The sequence below is a fragment of the Sus scrofa genome, chromosome 1, assembly GCF_054392235.1.
Source record: "Sus scrofa isolate SSC_HxYL_T2T_F1_AM1 chromosome 1, Sscrofa_HxYL_maternal_Yorkshire_Landrace_v2.0, whole genome shotgun sequence".
NCBI lineage: Eukaryota > Metazoa > Chordata > Mammalia > Artiodactyla > Suidae > Sus > Sus scrofa.
Genome location: NC_139383.1, coordinates 124,819,139 through 124,842,234, shown reverse-complemented (window position 1 = coordinate 124,842,234; position 23,096 = coordinate 124,819,139). Strand labels below are relative to the sequence as shown.

At 35.6% G+C, this 23,096-nt stretch overlaps 1 protein-coding gene across 2 annotated transcripts in view; it reads right to left on the bottom strand.

The window, feature by feature from the left end:
- MNS1 (meiosis specific nuclear structural 1) overlaps positions 1–23,096 on the bottom strand; it is a 55,952-nt gene that overhangs the window by 10,471 nt on the left and 22,385 nt on the right. Inside the window, exons 3-7 of one of the 2 annotated variants that reach the window (XM_013992959.3) lie at positions 21,294–21,421; positions 10,644–10,746; positions 7,174–7,403; positions 6,381–6,597; positions 6,175–6,282 (exon numbers count right to left, since the gene is read on the bottom strand). In XM_013992959.3, the coding sequence (XP_013848413.2) occupies positions 6,175–6,282; positions 6,381–6,597; positions 7,174–7,403; positions 10,644–10,746; positions 21,294–21,421 (786 nt within the window). The remainder of the gene's footprint in view (positions 1–6,174; positions 6,283–6,380; positions 6,598–7,173; positions 7,404–10,643; positions 10,747–21,293; positions 21,422–23,096) is intronic. The other variant, XM_084969524.1, reaches the window with a different exon arrangement.

The window sequence follows — 23,096 nt, the reverse complement described above, 5'->3', positions numbered from 1 at the left end:
TTTACCTCAATAAAAATGAATAGATTTACAAGGAAATCCTGCTGAGTAGCATTGAGAACTATGTCTAGATACTCATGTTGCAACAGAACAAAGGGTGGGGAAAAATGTAATGTATACATGTAAGGATAACTTGATCCCCTTGCTGTACAGTGGGAAAATAAAATTTAAAAAAATGCAAAATATATATATACTTTGTTGAAGGAGAACTACACAAACCCACATTTATGGTTCAAGTCATCAACAATCCTCTCTCAACAAGTGACAGAACAACTAGACAGAAAACCACAAGGATAGAGAAGAACTCAACAATACCATCAACCAATAGAATCGAATTGGCATTTATAGAACATTTTACCCAAAATAGCAGAATACATATCCTTTTCAAGTGCCCACAGAACAAATTCAAAGGAAATGAAATCATATTTAGTATGTTCTCTAATCACAATGGAATCAAACTAGAAATCAATAATTTTAAAAAAAACAGGAAAATTTCTGGACATTTGGGGACGTTTAATTCATTGGTCAAGGAGAAAGTTTCAAGAAAATAAATACTCCAGAGTTAATGAAAATGAAAACAAGATATCAAAACGTGAGATGCGGAGTTCCCGTCGTGGTGCAGTGGTTAACAAATCCGACTAGGAACCATGAGGTTGCGGGTTCGGTCCCTGTGCTTGCTCAGTGGGTTAACGATCCGGCGTTGCCGTGAGCTGTGGTGTAGGTTGCAGACGCGGCTTGGATCCTGCGTTGCTGTGGCTCTGGCGTAGGCCGGTGGCTACAGCTCCAATTCGACCCCTAGCCTGGGAACCTCCATATGCCGTGGGAGCGGCCCAAAGAAATAGCAAAAAGACAAAAAAAAAAAAAAAAAACGTGAGATGCAACTAAAACAGTTTTGAGGGAAACTTTTAGTTTGAGGGAAACATTTAGTAAAATGCATTTATACCACTAAGTGCATGCACATAGGAAATGTCTCAAATCAATAATCTATGCTCCTACACCTCAAGAACCCATAAAAAGGAAGAGAAGGAAGTAAATAAAGAGTAAAAAAATCAAAGGAATTAAAAACATAAAACCAATAGAAAACATCAATGAGATAAAAGGCTGGCTCTTTTAAAAAAAAATATAGTGTCATGTTGCAACAGAAGAAAGGGTGGGGGAAAAACTGTAATGGTAATGTATACATGTAAGGATAACCTGACCCCCTTGCTGTACAGTGGGAAAAAAAAAAAAAAAAATATATATATATATATATATATATATATATAGTGAAATTGAAACTATAAACCTAGTACACTGTAAACCAACCATAATGGAAAAACCAAAAATAATTTTAAAAATTTTAAACAAAAGAGAAACAAAAAAAACTCCTACAAAAAAAAAAACATGGGGGGATGGATAAGCTCTTCTACATCAGTCTTGGTGATGATTTTTTGGATTTGAGACCAAAGCAAAAATTTTAAAATGGGATCATATCAAAATAAAAAGCTTCTGCAGTGCTAAGGAAATCATCAACAAAATGAAAAGGCACCTATGGAATAGGAGAAAAGATATGCAGATCCTATAACTGATAGGAATTAATGTCCAAAACCTATAAAGAACTCATAAAACTCAAAAGAAAATAACCCCAAAAATCCAACTAAAAAATAGGCAAAGGATCTAAAAACACACTTTTTTTTTCCCAAAGAAGATAGACAAATGGCCAACAGGTACATGAAAAGGTGCTCAAGGTGCTCAACATCATTAAATATCAGGGAAGTGCAAATCAAAACACAGTAAGATATTACCTTATACCTGTTAGAATGGCTACCATCAAAAAGACAAGAGATAGTAAGTGTTGGTGAGTATGTGGAAGAAAAGAACCCCTGACACTGCTGATGGGAATATAAACTGGTACAGCCACTGTGGAAAACAGTATGTAGGTTCCTCAAAAAATTAGATAAAACTACCATATGATCCAGCAGTCTCATTAGTGCAAATATGCAAAGAAAGTGAAATCAAGATCTCAAAGAGATAGCTGCATTCCCATGTTCACTGCAGCATTACTGACAATAGCCAAAATATGGAAACAACCTAATCGTCCATCAGCAGATAAATGGGTAAAGAAAATGTGGTATGTATGGGTATGTATGGGTATTGTGTGTCTATGCTCACACTGGTGTATTATTCAGCTATCAAAAGGAACTCCTGCTGTTTGCAACAATACAGATGGACATTGAGGGTACTATGCTAAGTGAAATGAGCTGGACAAAGCAAACGTGAAGTGAAATGAGCTGGACAAAGAAATACTGCATGTTAGCATTTATATGTGGAATCTAAAGAAAAATTTTAAATTCTCTGAAACAGAGAGTTGAAAAGTAGTTGCCAGAGGATGGAGGGTGTGGAAAACAGGAAGAGGTTGGTAAAACAGTACAAACTCACAGCTCTAATGCAAATAAGGTCTGAGGGCCTAATTTTAAAACATGGCAACTAAAGTTGGTAACACCATACTGCATAAATGAAATGTGAAAAGAGAGTGAAACTTAAAAAGATAAATATGTGAGGTGACCAATATGTTTAACTAGATGGGGAAATCTTTTCATAATATACATGTTTATCAAATCACCACAATGTATACTTTAAATATCTTACAATTTTATTTTATTTTTTAATTTTTATTTATTTATTTTTGTCCTTTCTAGGGCCGCACCCGTGGCATATGGAGGTTCCCAGGCTAGGGGTCTAATCAGAGCTGTAGCTGCCAGCCTATGCCAGGGCCACAGAAACCCAGGATCCAAGCCACGTCTGTGACTTACACCACAGCTCACAGCAACACCGGATCCTTAACCCATTGAGTGAGGCCAGGGGTCGAACCCACAACCTCATGGTTCCTAGTTGGATTCATTAACCACTGTGCCACGACGGGAACTCCCATATCTTACAATTTTATATGGCAATTATACCTCAAGAAAGCTGAAAATTTTAAAAAGATCAAGGAAAAACTTAATGCAAGAGTGACCAAATAGGGCACTGTGGCTCGGTGGGAACAAACCCAACTAGTATCCATGAGGATGCGGATTCAATCCCTGGCACCTCTCAGTGGGTTAAGGAGCTGTGGTGTAGGTCAGAGATGCAGTTTGGATCCTGTGTTGCTGTGGCTGTCATGTAGGCTGGTAGCTGTAGCTCTGATTCAACCTCCATATGCCATAGGTACAGCCCTAATCAGACAAAAAAAAAAAAAAAAAAAAGAGAGAGAGAGAGACCAAATAAATGAAGAAACAAACCACCAATACCAGGAATGAAATACGAGATAGCACTAGAGACCCTGCAGACATTAAAAGGATAATAAGGCAATAGTACAAACAAGTCTACCCACCTCAGTTTGACAACTCAGAAAAAGCAGATCACTTTCTTGAGAAATGCAAGTCATCAAAACTCACCAAATACAAAAAAAGATAATTTGAACTGCTCTATTCAGTAACTCTCAAGAAGATTGAATTAATATTTTAAAACTCTCGAAAAATAAAACTCTTAAGTCTAGATGGTTTCACTGGAAGATTCTACCAGATGTTTAAAGAAGAATTACCACCAATGCTAAACAATCTCTTCCAGAAAATAGAGGAGGAAATATTTCCCCATTCATTTTATGAAGACAGTATTACCCTGACAGCAGTACAAACAAATGGAAACCAAAAACCAATATTCTTCATGAATATGGATGTAAAAATCCATAACCCAATGTTAGAACAATAAAATCTAGGCACATATTAAAAGAAGTATACCCCACAACCAAGTGGGGCTTAATCCAGTGATGTGAGATGGTATAGTATTCCCCCCAAAACAATCAATGGAGTCCACCAGGCTAAAGAAGAAAAAGCACATGATCATATCAACAGATGTAGAAGAAGCATTTGACAAAATTCAGCACCCATTCATGATAAAAAATATTCAGAAAAATAGGGATAGAAGAGAATGTCTCAATAAAGAGCATCTACCAAAAAACAATTAATAGAATGCTTTTCCCATGATAGACAACAAAGAAAGTTGATCTCTACTCTCATCACTCTTATTCGAGATAGTGCTAGCCAGTGCTAAAAGTTTTAGCCAGTACAAAAATATTAAATAAAAGATGTACAGATGAGAAAGCAAGAAATAAAACTGTCCCTATCTGTAGAAGACTTGACTATGTATGGAAAAACAAACTCCTAGAGCTACTAAATGAATTAAGCAAGGTCTTGAGATTTAAGGTAAATATTTAAAAAGTCAGTTCACGAGCACTGAGTATGTGGACACTAAAATTAAAACTTAAATTTCATTTACAATCAAAAAATTAAAATACTTAGATGTAAATCTAATGAAACATGTACAGGATTCATATGCTAAAAACTATAAAACACTGATGAAAAAATTCAAAGATGATCTACATATAAAGATGTGGTACATATATCAAATGGAATACTACTCAGCCATAAAAATCAATGAAATAATACCATTTGCGGCAACATGGATGGACCTAGAGATTATCATACTAAGTGAAGTCAGACAAAGACAAACACTACATGATATCACTTAAATGTGGAATCTAAATTATGACATAAATGAACTTATCTACAAAATACAAATAGACTCAGAGACATAGAGAACAGACTTGTGGTTGCCAAGGGGGAGATGGGGAGGGATGGATTGGGAGTTGGGGTTGGTAGATGCAAACTCTTATACAGAATGGGTACACAACAAAGTCCTACCGTATAGCACAGGGAACTATATTTAACATCCCGTGATAAACCATAATGGAAAAGAACATTAAAAAGTGTGTGTGTGTGTGTGTGTGTGTATACATATATGTATAACTGAAATACTCTACTGTGCAGCAGAAATTAACACATTAAAAATCAACTCCAATTTCTTTAAAAAAATAAGAGTTGACTCTTGAACAACACAGAGGTTAATCTACATATCATTTACAGTTGGCTCTCCATATCCAACAGTTCCTTTACATCTGTGGAATCAATCAACCATGGACTGCATAGTACTGCAATATTTACTATTGAAAAATATCCAAACATAAGTAGACTCTCACAGTCCAAACCTGTGCTGTTCAAGAGGCAACTGTACGATTTCCCATCATGGCACAGCAGAAACAAATCCGCCTAGGAACCATGAGGCTGTAGGTTCGATACTTGGCCTCACTCAGTGGGTTAAGGATTTGGTGTTCCCGTGAGCTGTGGTGTAGATCGCAGATGTGGCTCGGATCCTGTGTAGCTGTGGCTATGGTGTAGGCCAGCATCTGTAGCTCTGATTAGACCCCTAGCTTGGGGACCTCCATATGCCGTGGGTGCAGCTGTTAAAAAAAAAAAAAAAAAAAAAAAAAGCCACTGTAAATGCAATCATACCATGTTCATGGACTGTAAGACTCAATACAGTGAACATGTCATTTTTCTCTAAACTGATATTCAGATTTAATATAATTCCTATCAAACTCCCAGAAGACTATTTGTAGATACAGACAAGGTTATTCTAAACTATGTGTAAAGGCAAAAGAACTAGAACAGCTAAAATAATTTTGAAGCCTTTAACTATATAGCTGCAGTAATCAAAATTGTGTGGTACTGGTGAAGGGGCAGATCCTTAGATCAACAGATGAAATAGAAATCCCAGTAACAGACTTACAAATAGGCTCAACTGTAGAGGCAGCTTGGATCTCGTGAGCTGTAGCTGTGATGTAGGCTGGCAGCTGCAGCTCCGATTCAACCCAAAGCCTGGGAACTTCCATATGCTGTGGGCATGGCCCTAAGACATAATACACTTTAAAAGCAGTTACGCATCTGCAACCTATACCAGCGCTCTCGGCAACACCAAATCCTTAACACACTGAGCAAGGCCAGGGATCGAACCTGCATCCTCAGGGATACTAGTCGGATTTGTTTCCAGTGCACCTCAACGGGATCTCCCATGTCTTCATATTTAAATTATATTTGTCTACAACATAGTTGCATCATGCTTTTGATACAATGTGTGAACTGTTGCCTGGTTCTAGCTTTTTTTATCCAGGCTGAAAATTTCTCTTTTAACCATAGTGTTTATACTATTTACATATAATGTAATTATATAATTGGGTTTAAATCTATTATTTTTTTACTGCTTCATCTCAGAATGATACCCTTCTCTATGTTAATCATTCCTTCAGTTTCCAGAACTTACTTCTAGTTTCTTCTTATGTATTTCAGCTTGTTCTTCGAGGTATAATTCCTGTCGCACTTGTTCTAAATCTTCACGTTGCCTCAGCATTTCTTCCAATCTCTGAGACAGCTATTACATTAAAAAACACACAAACATGTATAGGAATCATATTCTATGACAAATACTTCAGAATTTTTCCAATGCTAAAGGAATGTCTTTTTGAATACCGTATTCTGAAGCTGTAGCCTTTTTTCTTCAGTTTCTTGAACTTTTGCCATCCAATCTTCTTCCCTTTGTTGCTGCATCTTGGCAAACTCTATGATTCTTCTATTTTCTTCTTCCATTTCCTCACGTTTCTTTTTTCTCCAGACAGCTTGCTGTTTCTTAAATTCTTCTATATACCTTTGAGTTGTTTTCATTTTTTCTAACTTTTGTTGTCTTTCCCTATAAAGCAATGAATGCAGTTTTATACGTAACAGAAATAACAAAATACCAAAAAACAGAAGTGTCATTTCTTTCACTTGATGATGATATGGAGAAAAATGGCTTTCCTATTTACAATTTGTTCATTCTTTCATGCAACAAACACTTAGAGATGTCTACTCTGTGCCACTGAATATAATGACATGTATGAATTTTCTATGAGTAAACTACTACTATGCCCCTTCTCTAAACTATGATGAAGTTTTATGCATCTCATTTCAGAAAGACAACCCATTTACAGAAGCCTCGCAGCACTTTACATTTTAGCTGTCTACCAGTGAAACAACAGAAAACAAGTCGTCTTGATATGGGCTTACTTAGAAAAACAGAAGTTTAGCCATTGTCACCTAAAGTTTTTATCATGAGACAATTAGGATGCTTACAAAGATAATTGAGTTGTTCTCAGTTTATGTGATAACATTTACTGAGGACTTACCATGTTATTAGGCACTATTTAGAGGATTTACTCTTTACTGCGAGCTTGAAATAAATCTAAAAGAAATGTTTAGTCATGTAAGAAATTTGGGGTAAACTTACAACTGATCTTCTTCATAGATTTTCCTAACAATTTCATCAATCATGAGTTTCTCTTTCAGCAATTGCTCATAAGCTTCCTGCTTTTTCTTTTCTTGTTCTTCAAGTTGCTTCTCTAAGTCAAGATTGTACTGTGCTTTTACTTTGTTTCGTTTGTCTTCTGTGGCATTCTCTTCCTTTATCAATCTCTCATGTTCTTCCATCATAGTTTTGGCTATTTCAGCATCACGTTTCTATTATTAAAACAAAATTCATCTTTCCATTTTCAAATCTGAGCACAGTATGACAGAATACTTTTAACAGATGGGATACTATAAAACCTGTTACATAAAATATTTTCACGTGTAGTTGTAAAAAACAAGGGTAAGTCACTATCGCCTGAAGGTTTGAATGATGAGTAAAACTCTAACAAGGCTTTTCTATTCCAAGTAGCTCTCTCTCAAGGCAATATATGATAAGGAAAATAACTCCACATTTGAAAAACGATATGTAAAATTAGAAAGACTTTACTAATAATTTATCTATATTAACCATCAAAACAGTAGTCATCTTTTTCTTCTATTTAGAAGCTGGTATAGGCAATTTTCACAAATTTTAGTTCCACTGGGTACTGGCTACTATTTAGAGTAAGGATGGTACTGTCTTTTTCATACAGTTCTGCTATTAAATAACTCTGAGCAACTCTTAAGTTTCTCCCAGCCTAAGCTTTCTTTCCTACCACTGGCCTTTGAAGTTTCCCCATTTTATTAAAGGCCCTTTATAATCATTTAAACTTAAAGGGTCAAATATGTCACTGTGCCTATTTTCCCAGGTTTTAATTCCTTCATTCAAGAACATTCTTTCTGAGGTAGACACAATCTTGCTTCTTGAATGGGTTAAAACTTACTTGTTTTGAGCATTTTAAAATCCTTTAATAAAATGGTTTAAAGGGGTACAATTTTAAAATTTACTCTTTACTGTTATGATCACACCCCAAATGCTAGAATGGTTAGCAGCATCAAACATAAAAGAAGAAACAGGTGAAAATATGAAAGCTAAAGGCCATTCCTGATCTAACTGATGCCTTTAACATAGACACTCTTAATATAACAACCTAAATTCTCTTTCCTTCTCTTTTTTTTTTTGTCTTTTGTCTTTTTTGTTGTTGTTGTTGTTGCTATTTCTTAGGCCGCTCCCGCGGCATATGGAGGTTCCCAGGCTAGGGGTTGAATCGGAGCTGTAGCCACCGGCCTATGCCAGAGCCACAGCAACACGGGATCCGAGCCGCGTCTGCAACCTACACCACAGCTCACGGCAACGCCGGATCATTAACCCACTGAGCAAGGGCAGGGACCGAACCCGCAACCTCATGGTTCCTAGTCGGATTCGTTAACCACTGCGCCACGACGGGAACTCCTCTTTCCTTCTCTTTTCTTGCACATGTTGTACTAGGCTCTAGAGAAAAAAGCAGGGAATGACAAAAACATGTATGTACACTTACAGCAATACCGTGTTCTCATTTCACAGATAAGAAAACTAAGGCTAAGAGAGATAGAGCCAAAATTAGCACCTAAATACTCTGACACCTAGTCAAGTCCTAAGAGTATTTGACTTTAATTTTTGTGGATTAACTTTATTTAGAAAATAACAGAAATTCTGGAATACTCATCGTGGCTCAGTAGAAACAAACCCAACTAGTATCCATGAGGATGCGGGTTCAATCCCTGGCCTCCCTCAGGGGGTTAAGGATAAGACGTTGCTGTGAGCTATGGTGTAGATTGCAGACATGGCTTGGATCCTGCATTGCTGTGGCTGTGGCTGGCAGCTACAGCTCCCATTCAGCCCCCTAGCCTGGGAACTTCCCTATGCCACAGGTGCAGCCCTAAAAGATTAAAAAAAAAAAAAAGAAGAAGAAAATAATGGATATCCTTTCAACAGCCAGATTAAAATGCTACAACTGCTTCGAATAACCTCAACTATCAGAATAATTAAAACTGCAATCTACTGGGCGAGTGGTACATTATGTTCTACTTTATTTCTGAAAGGGTAGAATAGAACTTTATGACTTATGAAATTCCTTTACCCTCTCCTACCATCTGCCACACCAAAGGCTATCACTGATAACAGCATTCTGTGTAACTCTAAAGACTTTCTCTGTTCTAACACACATGTACACATGTGTCACAACAGCCAGCATCTATTCTCATTTGGTGTCTGGTTTACACTGCACTGGTTAAGTATTTTGATACCACTCCACTACCTGTATGTGTGTGTCAACATGTGTGTGTGGATATGCAAAACACACTGTGTATGCAAGATGTTGCTATACACATACATATATGTACATTCTAAAAAATAAAAAAGGCCTGTAAAATGTATTATTCTCCAACTTGGTTTTCTTTGCCACTCGCTTTGTAACATGTACTATATCCTGGCCAACTTTAAAGGCCACAATACTTGCCTCTACCTCTCTCTCTTTAATAGCCATGTAACATTCTGAAAGGGATCTAGGAGAGAGGGAGCTCTATTACCCTATAAAATAATAGAGAAATGAGAGAAGTGAACTTAGAAGACTGTGTAATATTGCAATCAAATCTTCTCCATCTCTAGCCTTTCTGTATGACAATGAGAGTTCAAATGATAACATGACCTGCTTTTAAGTATTAATAAACCCCATTTTATATTATACTGTAAAACACTACTGATGTATCTGAAACTCCTTTGCCCAAGAGTAACTATTACCCTGAACTTGGCAGTAGGTCAGGAATAAGAAAAGAGGATAAATATAGAGGAAAACATGAGAAGAAAATATTGCTGTTTACAAAACAGAAAAAAGTTTCTTACCTAAAGTTATAGCTTTTTAAAACATTTAAAAAATAAAAAAATTTAATAACATTCTAAAATAGAATGATGATGCTAACAACTTGTGTTGGTTTGTCAAAGAATAATCAGACTATTAAGAATGCTGGGATGGAGTTCCCGTTGTGGCGCAGTGGTTAATGAATCCGACTAGGAACCATGAGGTTGAGGGTTCGATCCCTGCCCTTGCCCTGTGGGTTAAGGATCCGGCGTTGCTGTGAGCTGTGGTGTAGGTCGCAGACGCAGCTCGGATCCCGCGTTGCTGTGGCTCTGGCGTAGGCTGGCGGCTACAGCTCCGATTCGACCACTACCCTGGGAACCTCCATATGCCGTGGGAGCAGTCCAAGAAATGGCAAAAAGACAAAAAAAAAGAATGCTGGGAGTTACTGAATATCACTGTTCATTCCAAGCAACAACCTAATTCTTTGAGTTTGAAAGGCTCAAATATTAAGCTACGCAAGGTTCAATATCCATAATTTCCTACACCTTCACAATCTAAAAAGTATAAAAGTATTTGAGAAATCTAGCACTGTAAATTCTTTATATTATGCAACAATTTTCTAAATTTTGGTCTATTTTTGGTTTTCTAAATGAAGCTAAAAATATAGAAACATAACAACCAGAAACATGATTACCATTTGCTCATATTTAATGGCATCCTTTTCAGCAATCTGAGCTGCTCGCTCTTTATTCATGTAAGCTGCTTGTAATTTCTTCTCCAGTTCTCTGAGCTCAATGCTGTTTAAAAAAAAAAAAAAAAGACAGAAATTTAAAGGACCACATATCTCTACTATTTAAAATATATATATATATCTGCCATTTAAAAGAATTTTTCCTAAATGTGCAAAAGACATTTACATTTGAAAAATATTTTTTTGAATTCCCTTTCTCACTTCATGCCAAGAAAAATCAGGATGCATGTGAAATGAGACACTGCAATTAATTTTTCTAGACAAAACAATCCTTTTATTTTCAATAATTATCACTAAAAATTTTTTTGCCAGTGCCTGGCTCAGAATAGGTGCTCTATCAATATAAATTAAAATTTCTATCCAGTAACTAGTACTATTGGGTTAAAAGAATAACTTTGGGGGGGGCATTATACCTATGCAAGTTACTTACCTTTTGTACCTAGGTTTTCCTCTCTGTGAAAGGGGTAATTTGGGTAATTAAAGTAAGTTAATGTGTGTAACAGTAACCATTCTGTATATGGTAACTATTTTTTGATGATGATTAAGAGGGAGTAACATGGACAAGTTTGCTTCTCTTTTCTGGGCTTGTTTATTTATGTTAAAAAATGGGGATTGGCTTCAGATAATCTCTGAATTACTTTTGAATCTATCACTCTCCTAACCTTAGTGAAAACAATATGCCATATGAAAATTTTCATTTTAATGTGCCAGTCATAATTCTAAATATGATAGAATATGAGAATTCTGAGTTGGAAGGTCATATAAGTACATGTCAATTCTTACTGGAATAAAGAGGCACATAACTATCAACTCAATTTACAAGTACCCCTGCCTACAAAGAAAACAGTCATTAAGGGTAAGGGAAGAGAGATATCCCTGATTTTATAGTGTGGGTGCTTCTTGCCCTTACTGTAGGTGCAAATGTACAATAACATAAGATTGCCTTCTTTTGTAAAAATAGTATTATAAATGAGGATCAATTTTCTAGGTTATTCTACATGTTTTATCTACTAAGAGGATGAAATATTTACAAATTTACAAGGATTTTTGTTAGAGTTGGGTACTAATGCTTATGTACCAGCATACAAACGCAGTCAATTTATAATATCTCTACAAAAATATGTGCATCAAATTTCAAACAACCAATGTTAAAATAACCTTCATTTGAAGGACAAGAGCAATTGTTTCTATTGGATATATATATCTAGAAATGAAGCTTCTAAGTCATAGGGTAGATTGTGTTCAAATTTAGTAGATAATGCCAATTTGCCAAAGCTGTGTCAGATGTACACTCCCATAAACAGGGCCCAAGAGCTCCCATTACTCCACATCCTCAGTAAAACCTTAGTCTTGTCATCGATTTTAATCCTTCTTGTGGGTATGTAATTTATAACCGGGGTTTTAATTTACATTTCCCTATTATTAATGGAACTGAGATCTTTTCATATGTTTGAGACATTTATATATCTTCTGTAAAGTTCTTATTCAATTTTTAAATTTTTTTTCATTTTAATACTTACTGTTTATCTACTTGTTACAGAAAAGTTCTTTTTATATTCCAGATACTAGTCCCTTATTGATAATGTGCACTGCAAACACTTCCCTCCAGTCTGTGGTTACTCTCACAGCAGTTCTTCAGATGAAGAGGAAGGAGTATTCTTCCACCAATCTTTTCTTCATTGTCAGTGACTGTTGTGTCAAGTTTTAACAAATATTGCCCATACCACAGACATAAGGCTATCTTATGTCAGCCTTGCAAAGCTTCGCTATTTCACCATTAACTTTTAATTAGACCATAATCCTTCAGGAATTGATTTTTGTGTGTGGTGTGAGGGAGAAATCAATTTCATTTTCTTCCGTATGGATGTCTGATTGATTCAGTACCAATTTATAAAAATGTCTACTTCTTTTTTAATTGAAGTATAGTTGATTTGCAATATTGTGTTAGTTTCTGGTGTATAGCAAAGTGATTCAGTTATTACAAACATACATATTCTTTTTCATATTCTTTTCCATTATGGTTATTATAGGACATTGAATATAGCTGTGTGCTATACAGTAGGGACCCTGTTATCTGTTTTATATATGGTAGTTTTTATCTGCTAATCCCAAACTCCTAATTTATCACCTTTCCCCTTTGATACCCATATGTTCTCTATGTCTGTGAGTCTGTTTCCATTTTGTAAATAAGTTCATTTGTGTCATATTTTAGATTCCACATATAAGTGATATCATATAGTATTTGTCTTTCTCTGACTTCGCATAGTATGATAATCTCTATGTCCATCCATGTTGCTGCAAATGGCATTATTTCATTCATTTTATGGCTGAGTAATATTCATGTGTGTGTGTGTGCGCACGCGTGTGTGCGTGTATACCACAACTTCTTTATTCATTCATCTACTGATGGACATTTAAGTTGCTTCCATGTTTTAGCTATTATAAATAGCGTTGCTGGAGTTCCCTGGTGGCCTAGTGGTTAAGGATTCAGCCCTCCCACTTCTGTGGCTTGAGTTCAATCCCAGGCCTGGGAGCTTCCACATGCCACGGGCATGGCCAAAGAAATAAAATAAATACATAGTGCTGCTATGAACACTAGGGTGCAGGTATCTTTTTGAACTGGAGTTTTCTCCAGATATATGCCCAGGAGTGGTATTGTGGATCATACGGTAACTCTATTTTCAGTTTTTTGCGGAATCTCCATACTGTTTTCCATAGTAACTGTACCAAATTACATCCCCACCAACAGTGTAGGAGGGTTCCCTTTTCTCCACACCCTCACCAGCACTGGTTATTTGTACACTTTTTAATGATAGCCATTCTGGCAAGGTGAGGTCATACCTCACTGTATTTTTGATGTGCATTTCCGTAATTATTAGCAAAATTGAGCATCTTTTCATGTGCCCATTGGCCATCTGTTATGTCCTCTTTGGAGAAATGTCTATTTAGGTCTTCTGCTCATTTTTTGATTGGGTTGTTTGTTTTTCTGTTATTGAGTTGTGTATCAGCTGTTTGTATATTTTGGAAATTAAGCCCTTGTTGGCCACATCATTTACAAATATTTTCTCCCATTCTGTAGGCTGTTTTTTTTTGTTTTGTTTACTTTATGGTTTTCTTTGCTGTACAAAGGCTTATAAATTTAATTAGGTGCCATTTATTTTTGTTTTCATTTCTATTGCCTTGGGTGATTGACCTAAGAAAACATTTGTGTGGTTGATGTCAGAGAATGTTTTGCCTATATTCTCTTCTAGGTGTCATGTCTTATGTGTCTTTAAGTCACTTTTGAGTTTATATTTGTGCATGGTGTGAGGGTATGTTCTAACTTCACTGATTTACATGCAACTGTCCAGATTTCCCAACCCTGGTTGCTGAAGAGGCTGTCTTTATTGTATAGTCTTGCCTACCTTATTGAAGATTAATTGACTGTAGGTGTATGGGTTTATTTCTGGGCTCTCTATCCTGTTTCAATGATCTATATGTCTGTTTTGTACCAGTACCATATTGTTTTGATAACTGTAGCTTTATTATATTGTTTGAAGGAGGATTATACCTCCAGCTTTGTTCTTTTTCCTAAGGAATGCTTTGGAAATTCTGGGTTTTTATAGTTCCATAAAAATTTTAGGACTTTTCTAGGTCTGTGAAAAATGTCATGGGTAATTTGATAGGGATCACATTAAATTTGTAGATTTTGCTTTGGGTAGTATGGCCATTTTAACAGTATTAATTTTTCCAATCCAAGAGTATGGGATATATTTCTATTTCTTCGAAACATCTTCAATTTATTTTATCAATGTTTTATAGTCCTCAGCATATAAATCTTCCACCTCCCTGGTCAGGTTTATTCCTAAGTATAAACATGTCTATTTCTGAATGCTCTGCAGTGACTCTAAAATGTATATGGAAATGCAAAGTAGGAATGGCTAGGCTTTCTACAAACTGCTACATAAATAAGAGAAGTAACGAAATTTTACTAGGTTGGTCTCTGTTTCTAGTGTCATTTTTGCCTCTCTTTTCGAATAGAATGCATGGTTCTTGAGGAAAAGAATAATTTATTATATATTAATATGCCAAGGAGTACTGTTAGAAACTTCTTGGAGTCCCTTCAGGATATGAATACTTATAAAGACACAATATTTAAGAGAGCATGATTTTAACACAGGATGAACAAATGGATGAATGGAATAGGATAACAGCTCTTCTAAACTAGAAGTTTTAAGTCCTAATGCCCTCAGGCAGCTATTATATGCAATGAATTAACTTAGCTCTTCTGGACCTAAAATAATACCAGCTATATACTGTCTTTGAAAAAATTAACAGGAGTTACTGTTGTGGCTCAGTGGATAATGAATCCAACTAGGAACCATGAGGTTGAGGGTTCAATTCCTGGCCTTGCTCAGTGGGTTAAGGTTCTGGTGCTGCCATGAGCTGTGGTATAGGTCGCAGATGCAACTTGGATCCTGAGTTGCTGTGGCTCTGGCACAGGCCAGCAGCTACAGCTCCGATTAGACCTCTAGCCTGGGAATCTCCATATGCCACAGGTATGGCCCTAGAAAAGACAAAAAAAAAAAAAAAAAAAAAAGAAAGAAAAGAAAAAATTAACAATTCACTCACTCAACTTACTGTGAGGCTTAGTTCTCTGATGGAATCCAGTTGAGGAAAGATGGGATATAAAATCCAAAAACAGATTCCATGTACATATGTACACTTAATTTATGACAAAACTGGCAAAAAAGAGCCAGTTTCCACTTCTACTAGTGCCAGTCAGTTTCGTAAATATGCTACTTAAAAATTTATCTAAATTTTCAAATTTGCATAAAATTGTTTTTAATACCCTGCTATGATCTACAGTGATGTCTCATTTGTACAATCTACAGTTATAGCCCATTATCCATTCCTAGAATAGGTTATTTGCGCATTCTCTTCTACACTTTAACATTCCTGACAGGGATTATCAATGTTATTGGCCTTTTTCAAGGCACAATTTTTGGCTTTGTTTATTCCTTTTTTTTTTTTTTGGTCTTTTTAGGGCCGCACCTAGGGCATATGGAGGTTCCCAGGCTAGGGGTCCAACTGGAGCTGTAGCCACTGGCATACACCACAGCCTACACCACAATGTCAGATCCGAGGACCCTCTGTGACCTATACCACAGCTCACGGCAATGCTGGATCCTTAACCCACTGAGCGAGGCCAGGGATCAAACCCGCAACCTCATGGTTGCTAGTTGGATTCGTTTCTGCTGCGCCACCATGGGACTGGCTTTATTGATTCGAATTTGCTCATTTATGCTCTTACTTTACCTATATTATTTTTTAATCACTCCAGAGGGGAATTTTCTGTTTTCTAATAATTCTAGATGGAGTCTTCTTTTCTCAATAGTTATTTTTGATTATGGCTACCTTCAAAAAAGAGTTCAAGCTCTACCCTTTAAGTTTTGGGGAATTTTTCTATCCTAGAACTTTTTTTTATTGTGGTAAAACATATCCAATTAAACAACTGCCATTTTAACCATTTTTAAGTGTACAATTCAGTAGAGTTAATTACATTTATAGTACTAGGCAACTATCAACACTATTTCAAAAAAATTCTTCTCAAAAAGAAATGCTTTAACTATTTAAGCACTAACTCCCCATTCTTCCCTACCCCCCCCCACTTTACTTTTTGTCCCTATAAATCTGTTTCTAGATATTTCAAGTAAGTGGAATTACACAGTATTTGTCCTTTTGTTTCTGGCTTACTTCACTCAGAGTAACACTTTTCAAGGTTCAGCCATACTGCAGCATGTATTAGAGCTTCATTGCCTTTTCTAGCTGAATAATATATAGACACGATAATTTGTGAATAAGATCTGCTCTTCTCCCTCCACAACCAGTGTCTGTCACTCACAATATGGGCTGCCGCCTTCAAGACTGCCTCAGAGCTGGGAGGGGATGGGGCTAGGACAAGTAAAAACAACATGAATTTTTGCTACCATTTCTAAATTGCCTTTTTCTTGTTTTGGCATTTGCTTGCTTGCTATAAAACTTTGATGTTGAGAGTTGGTTCTGACAGTTTCCTTATTTGAATGGGAAGGCTGGAATTTGGAGCTGCCTACTACATCATTTTCCTGATGTCACTACAATCTTACAACTTTTACTCTGTGGCATTTTCATTATCATTCCGTTAAAATGCTATCTAATTTCAATTTGATTACTTCTTTGGCCTACACTCATTTAGAAGTACATTTTAAACTATCTAAACATACAAAAATTGCCTAGTTTTTTTTTTTTGTGGTTGTTATTACTGGGTATCTAGTTTAACCCCGCTGTGGTCAGCAAACATACTATATATGAATTAAAGGCTTTGAAAAATCTGGTGACTTGTTCTGGCACAAATGATCTATTTTCATAAGTGGTTCAAATATGTTTCTTCTAACCACTAATATTGTTGGGTTTAATTTTACAACCTTAGTATTTTCTTTCTCTTCGTGCTACCTGTTCAGTGTTTTCTCTTCTCTTCTTTTTGTTTCTGTGCCTGGAGTCCCCAAGACCACCATCCCCACTCTGGGGTTTGAATACTCACTCAGAGGACTCATAGGACTTAGCACAGTCATACTCATGGATATGATTTATCACGTGAAATACAGAGCAAAACTGGCAAGGAAAAAAAGCATGTGGGCAAAGTCTGGAAAATCAGCTGCAAATTTCCAAAAGTCCTTTTCCAGTGGAGTCACACAGGACGTACTTAATTCCCCTAGCAATGAGTTGTGACATGTGAGAACTGTCTGCCAGGAAAGCTTGCTAGAGACTTTGGGCCCCAGGTTTTCATTAGGGGCTGCTCATGTTTGCATCCTCTGCATACCAAATACCAAAATTCCAGACTAACAGAAGGAACAGGAGATCAGTAGAAACCACACTGTTTTTCCAAATAATTTCTACACTCTTCTCACGGAATGGTGTGAACTTGCTTGAATCCAAGTTTCCAGATGCCAGCCAAGGACCAAACCTGGAAAGCAGGTTTTTGAGACTAAGGATATTAGTCTCAAGTATGCTCTTTTCTGCACAGCCTCATCACTCCTTATTATCACATTTTCCTCTCTATTAATGTGTTGTTTATTCTTTCCCAAATTTTCATTACAGAGATTACATGGTTTTTTCAAGTCTAATAAAATGTGTCCATTATTTTTAACTGAATAAAAGATTCTTGACCACTTTAACTCCACTTTGGTTATAGTTCATTACATTTTTAATTCTTTATATATTTTAAATCCCAAAGATATTATAATAAGTGATTTACACATTCACATTTCACCTAGATTTACTACACATTTGCCTCCCTGAAGTTCTGAAATTAATGTTGAAATCATATTATTCTTCTACCTGAAGAACAACTGCTAGTATTTCCTTTAATGCAGGGTTAACAGTGATCGATTCTTTCTTTGTTTTTGCTTGTCTGGAAATGCTACTTTTTAATCCATCTCCTGTACTTTATTTTAATAATTAACATCTTGATTATCAGTCTGGAAATCATACTGGCATCAGCAAGGAACTGGTTGTACATTTAATAAGACTATCTCTGTCTCTTCTTTGAGCTAGTTTTTGCTGAACTTCAATACAAGTTATAAATAAGGTAATTATTTTTGCTTTCATAAAGCTATGTATAAACAGGTCATAAATATATAGTTGCTCATTATTTAATAATTATAAATTGGATTAGTCACAATTATATAATTAATTGTAATAACTGTAAATGTAATTGTACAATTACAATTATAATTGTATTACAATAGGATTTCTAAAACTTGACAGTTTCTCAACTCTTTAAAAGCTGTCATAAAATTAAATTGTCTTTTAAATATTTTTTTGGATAAAAAAATTGTGTTCAAATAAAAGTCTCATGACTTCTGAACTTGAACAGTTACTTTGAAAATAAATTTCAATGATTTTTAAAAATTTACCCTGAGTTTTAAAAATTAAGTTTAGAGCAAATCGTCATGTAGGTTATTTTTAATACTTCAGATACATTTTAGGCACCACAACAAACATTTCCTTGAATCTAGACCTGCAAATTTTCATATGAATATACTGATCACAAAAATGGTCCATCCCTGCATGTCAGTCAAAATTTTACCATAGCTTATGCACAAAATAAAAAACTCGTAGCAGTTTAAACACCACTGAGAGGAAACACTCTAGTTGAAAGACAACTCAATGAATGACTTTTGCCTTATGCTTGAAGAAAATTTCCACAATGTATGCAGTTCTAAATGGGCTATTATTTTCTTTCTGCCCTTTAAATCTGCTGTCTTCTAGCTTCTAATGTTACCGCTCAAATTTCAGTCATACTTCTTACTATTGCTGCTTTGAAGGTGAGAGTCTTTTTTGTGTGGCTACTTTTGTGATTTTTATGATTTTCTCTACAGTTAGATTTCAAAAGTTTGGGCTTAGCACAGATGTATTTTTAATTATTTACTGTCTTAACCTGTGGCTTTAGGTCTTTTATCATTTTTAGAAATGCTCAGCCTCTCTTTGAATACGGGTTCTGCATTATCCTCTTTCATTTCTACTACCAGAATTAAAATTATTTATCTGGTAGAAATTTCCAGCACAGTGCTTAGCTCTTTAAGATCTCTTCTGTATTCTTCTCTCATTCTGTCTCTCTTTGCTTATTCTGGATATTTTCTACTAACCTGCTCACACATTATCTCTTCATCTAATAAACTCTAATTAAATTCTGGATTATTCAAATAAAACATACACTAAAGTACACAACTTTTAAGCATACAGTGTGGAAAATGATCTTGAACACCTTGCTATATGCTTACTGGCCAAGCTCTGCTTCACTTTAACTCTCAGCTAAACTTCTGCAATCTGCAGAAACTTCTAGGAGAGATGCAACTACAAATGCCAGGCTCACCATGAGTTTCCTTCCTTCCTCTCTCATATCTTTTTTGTTTTTGTTTTTTGTTGTTGTTGTTTTTGTTTGTTTGTTTGTTTGCCCTTTTTTTTTTTTTTTTTGCTTTTTAGGGCTGCACTCACGGCATATGGAGGTTACCAGGCTGGGACCCAATCGGAGCTACAGCTGCTGGCCCACACCACAGCCACAGCAACATCAGATCTGAGCCACATCCTCGACCTATACCACAGCTCACAGCATCGCTGGATCCTTAACCTACTGAGTGAGGCCAGGGATCGAACCAGTGAGGCCAGAGATCGAACCAGCAACCTCATGGTTCCTAGTCAGATTCGTTTCTGCTGCACCACAATGGGAACTCTTTGTATCTTATTTTTATACCTTCTCTGGATAGCCTGCTCTGGGAGAGAGCATTTACCTTAATTACATAGCTGCATTTGCTAGACAGCTCCTATATTTAATTCTTTTACCAGTGATAGACAGACATGATGAAATATTTATTTCATCTTCAGATAATATAAAAACATGATAGTTAACAATGACTGGAGAATTAAGATCCAAAAGGATAGTTTGAGCCTAGAATAATACAAAGACATTAGCAGTAATTTTAAATCTTTTTTAAAAAAGAATTAGTAATCCCTTAGAGAATTTGATAAAAGATGTGGACACAGAAAAGTACACCTAGGTACATTTGCCTTAATGTATATAATGTATATCAAAACCTCTGAAGCTCATTCATGGAACATATAATAGTCTATAGAAAACTTGCTCAGTTAAGATAAAAGTTAACACTATCAAAGTAAATTCCCTATATGTTCAACTATATAAATAGAGAATGGGTATGTAGTTAGCCTGAGTTTTAATCAACAGTATGATAGGCTGCCACTGAAAAGTAATTTGATCTTAAGCAACATTAAGAAACTTATTCTAGGACAATGTGGTTCGTAGTCTCACTGTTAGTACTAAACAGTACTCTAGAGTATTAGACATAATTGTGGAGGCAAAAATATTTTGTTAAAGAACACCAAAAATCTAAATTATATTCTACAGAAGAGAACTAGGATGGTGAAGAATTTTGAAACCATGTTATCTAAGGAACAAATGAAGGAATGAGGGATATTTAACTTAAAAGAAGGAAACGTTTAGTGGATTCATAAGTACAAAAGGATGGTCTAAAGAACTAAATTTATTTCTTTTTCAATCAGAAGAACTAAGATAAATGCCTGGGAATTACAGAGAAATTAATTTTGAAATAATAATGCCCTTAAATAGGGCTGAATGATAAAGAAAGTTCCTATCACAGTCACAGGAGATGCTGAACCACAGCTGAGCAGCCACTTTCCAGAAATAAGGCAGGAGATTTATGTAGGAGCATAAAATTAAATTAGGTATCAACTAAGATTTCTCTCAAGAATAGGATTCATGAGTATTTTTTATGAAGTCATTTCAAAATTTATTTTTCAAGAAAACAGAAGAGTGAAATGATATTGATTTTACCCCTAAATATTACCACTTTATTTCTATGGATACCTCTTCTCTCAAATGAACATATATATAGGATTTAAAGCACTAAGTATTTCTAGGTAAAATATTAATGAAATACAATGACACAAAGAAAGAAATTTCACTCTTTGGTGCTAAGCATTACACAAAAGTTTCAGGATAAAGACTAAATAAAAAGAAACTTCTGGTAGCCAAGATACCTGTTTTCTCTTACTTGTTGCCTCATCTTTTCATCCTTTAGACTTTCATGTTTTAGTTTTGCCAATTCCAAAGCCAATTTTTCTTCTTGTTCAAGCTGGCATTCCCTCAATCTCCTGTTTTCTTCTGCCTAAATAAAAAAAATAAATAAATAACTTTAGTCAACTGTCCTCCAGAATCAGTTACTTTTTTCACCAACAATGAATTTGTTTTATAACAGAAAACTTCAAATGCCTTCACAGCAGTCGACCATTCATATTTTAAAGTACAAAGTATTATTTCAATAAATACTTCTTCCAAGCATTTTATCATGGAAAATTTCAAACATCGCCTACAGTAAGAAGATTACAACACCCCCTCAGGTGGTAGCCATCACTCACCTTAAACAACTATCAATATTTTGCCAATCTTTACTCTTCCACTCCACTCACATTTTTTGTTCTTTTTTTTGCTAGAGTATTTTAAAACAAATCCTAGATATATCATTACCATGTAAATAGTTCAATATTGATCTCTACCTGACAAGAATTTTCTTCTTATATAACCATATCATTAACAAATTTAAAGAAGTTAATAATAAATCCTCAGTAAGGTCTAATACCTTGTCCCTATTCAAGCTTTCTCAATTGTCTCAAAGATCCTTTTTTTTTTTTTTTTTTTTTTTTTGGTTTGTTCAAATCAGAATCAAAAGTCTAACTATTGTATCTAGTTATTATTTCTCTTACGTTTTTAATTTTTTTTTTCCATTTCTTGGGCGGCTCCCGCGGCATATGGAGGTTCCCAGGCTAGGGGTCGAATCGGAGCTGTAGCCGCCAGCCTACACCACAGCCACAGCAACGCAGGATCCGAGCTGCATCTGCAACCTACACCACAGCTCACGGCAACGCCGAATCCTGAACCCAATGAGCAAGGCCAGGGATCAAACCTGCAACCTCATGGTTCCTAGCTGGATTCGTTAACCACTGAGCCACGACGGGAACTCCAGTTTTTAATATTTTTTAAGTCTCCTCACACATACAGTTTTTCCTCCCAAGGCACTGATTTGTTGTAGAAATTAGGACGTATGTCCCACAGAATGTCCTATATTCTAAATTTGACTGATTGCTTCCCCAGGATAATCTTCTTGTCTTTAGTATTTCTTGTAAAATGGTAGAATGATCTAGAGACTTGATTAAATTCTATATAGGAAAGAATAAGCACATGAAAAAAATGTTCAACATTATTATCCATCAGGAAATTTAAGTTAAAACCACAATGATACATCATAACATACCTATTGGAATGGCTCAAATAAAAAAAACAAACACTGGTGAGAAGCTACATTAACCACACATTGCTGGGTGGGAATGTAAAATGGTACAGCCACTCTGGTAGTTTGGTATAAAGCTAACACAATTACCATACAACTCAAAGATGAAAACTTATGCTTATTAAAAAACCTGTACCCAAATGATTTATTCGGAATAGCCAATTGGAAATACACAGACATCCTTCAAGAGGTGAATGGTCAAACAACTGTGGCATATCCATACTATGGAACATTGCTCAGCAACAAAAATAGTGAGTTATTGTTTTATACAAGCAAAAATCTGGATGAATCCCTAGGAATTCTTCTGGGTGAAAAAATCCATTCCTAAAAGGTTACATACTATTTGATCCTATTCTTGGAACACATTCTATTTTAAAATCGAAATATCACTCATATAGCATAAAATTCACCTTTTTTAATTCACAATTCAGTGGTTTTTTAGTATATTCACAATGTTGTGCAACCATCACCACTATCTAGTTTCAGAATTTTTTAA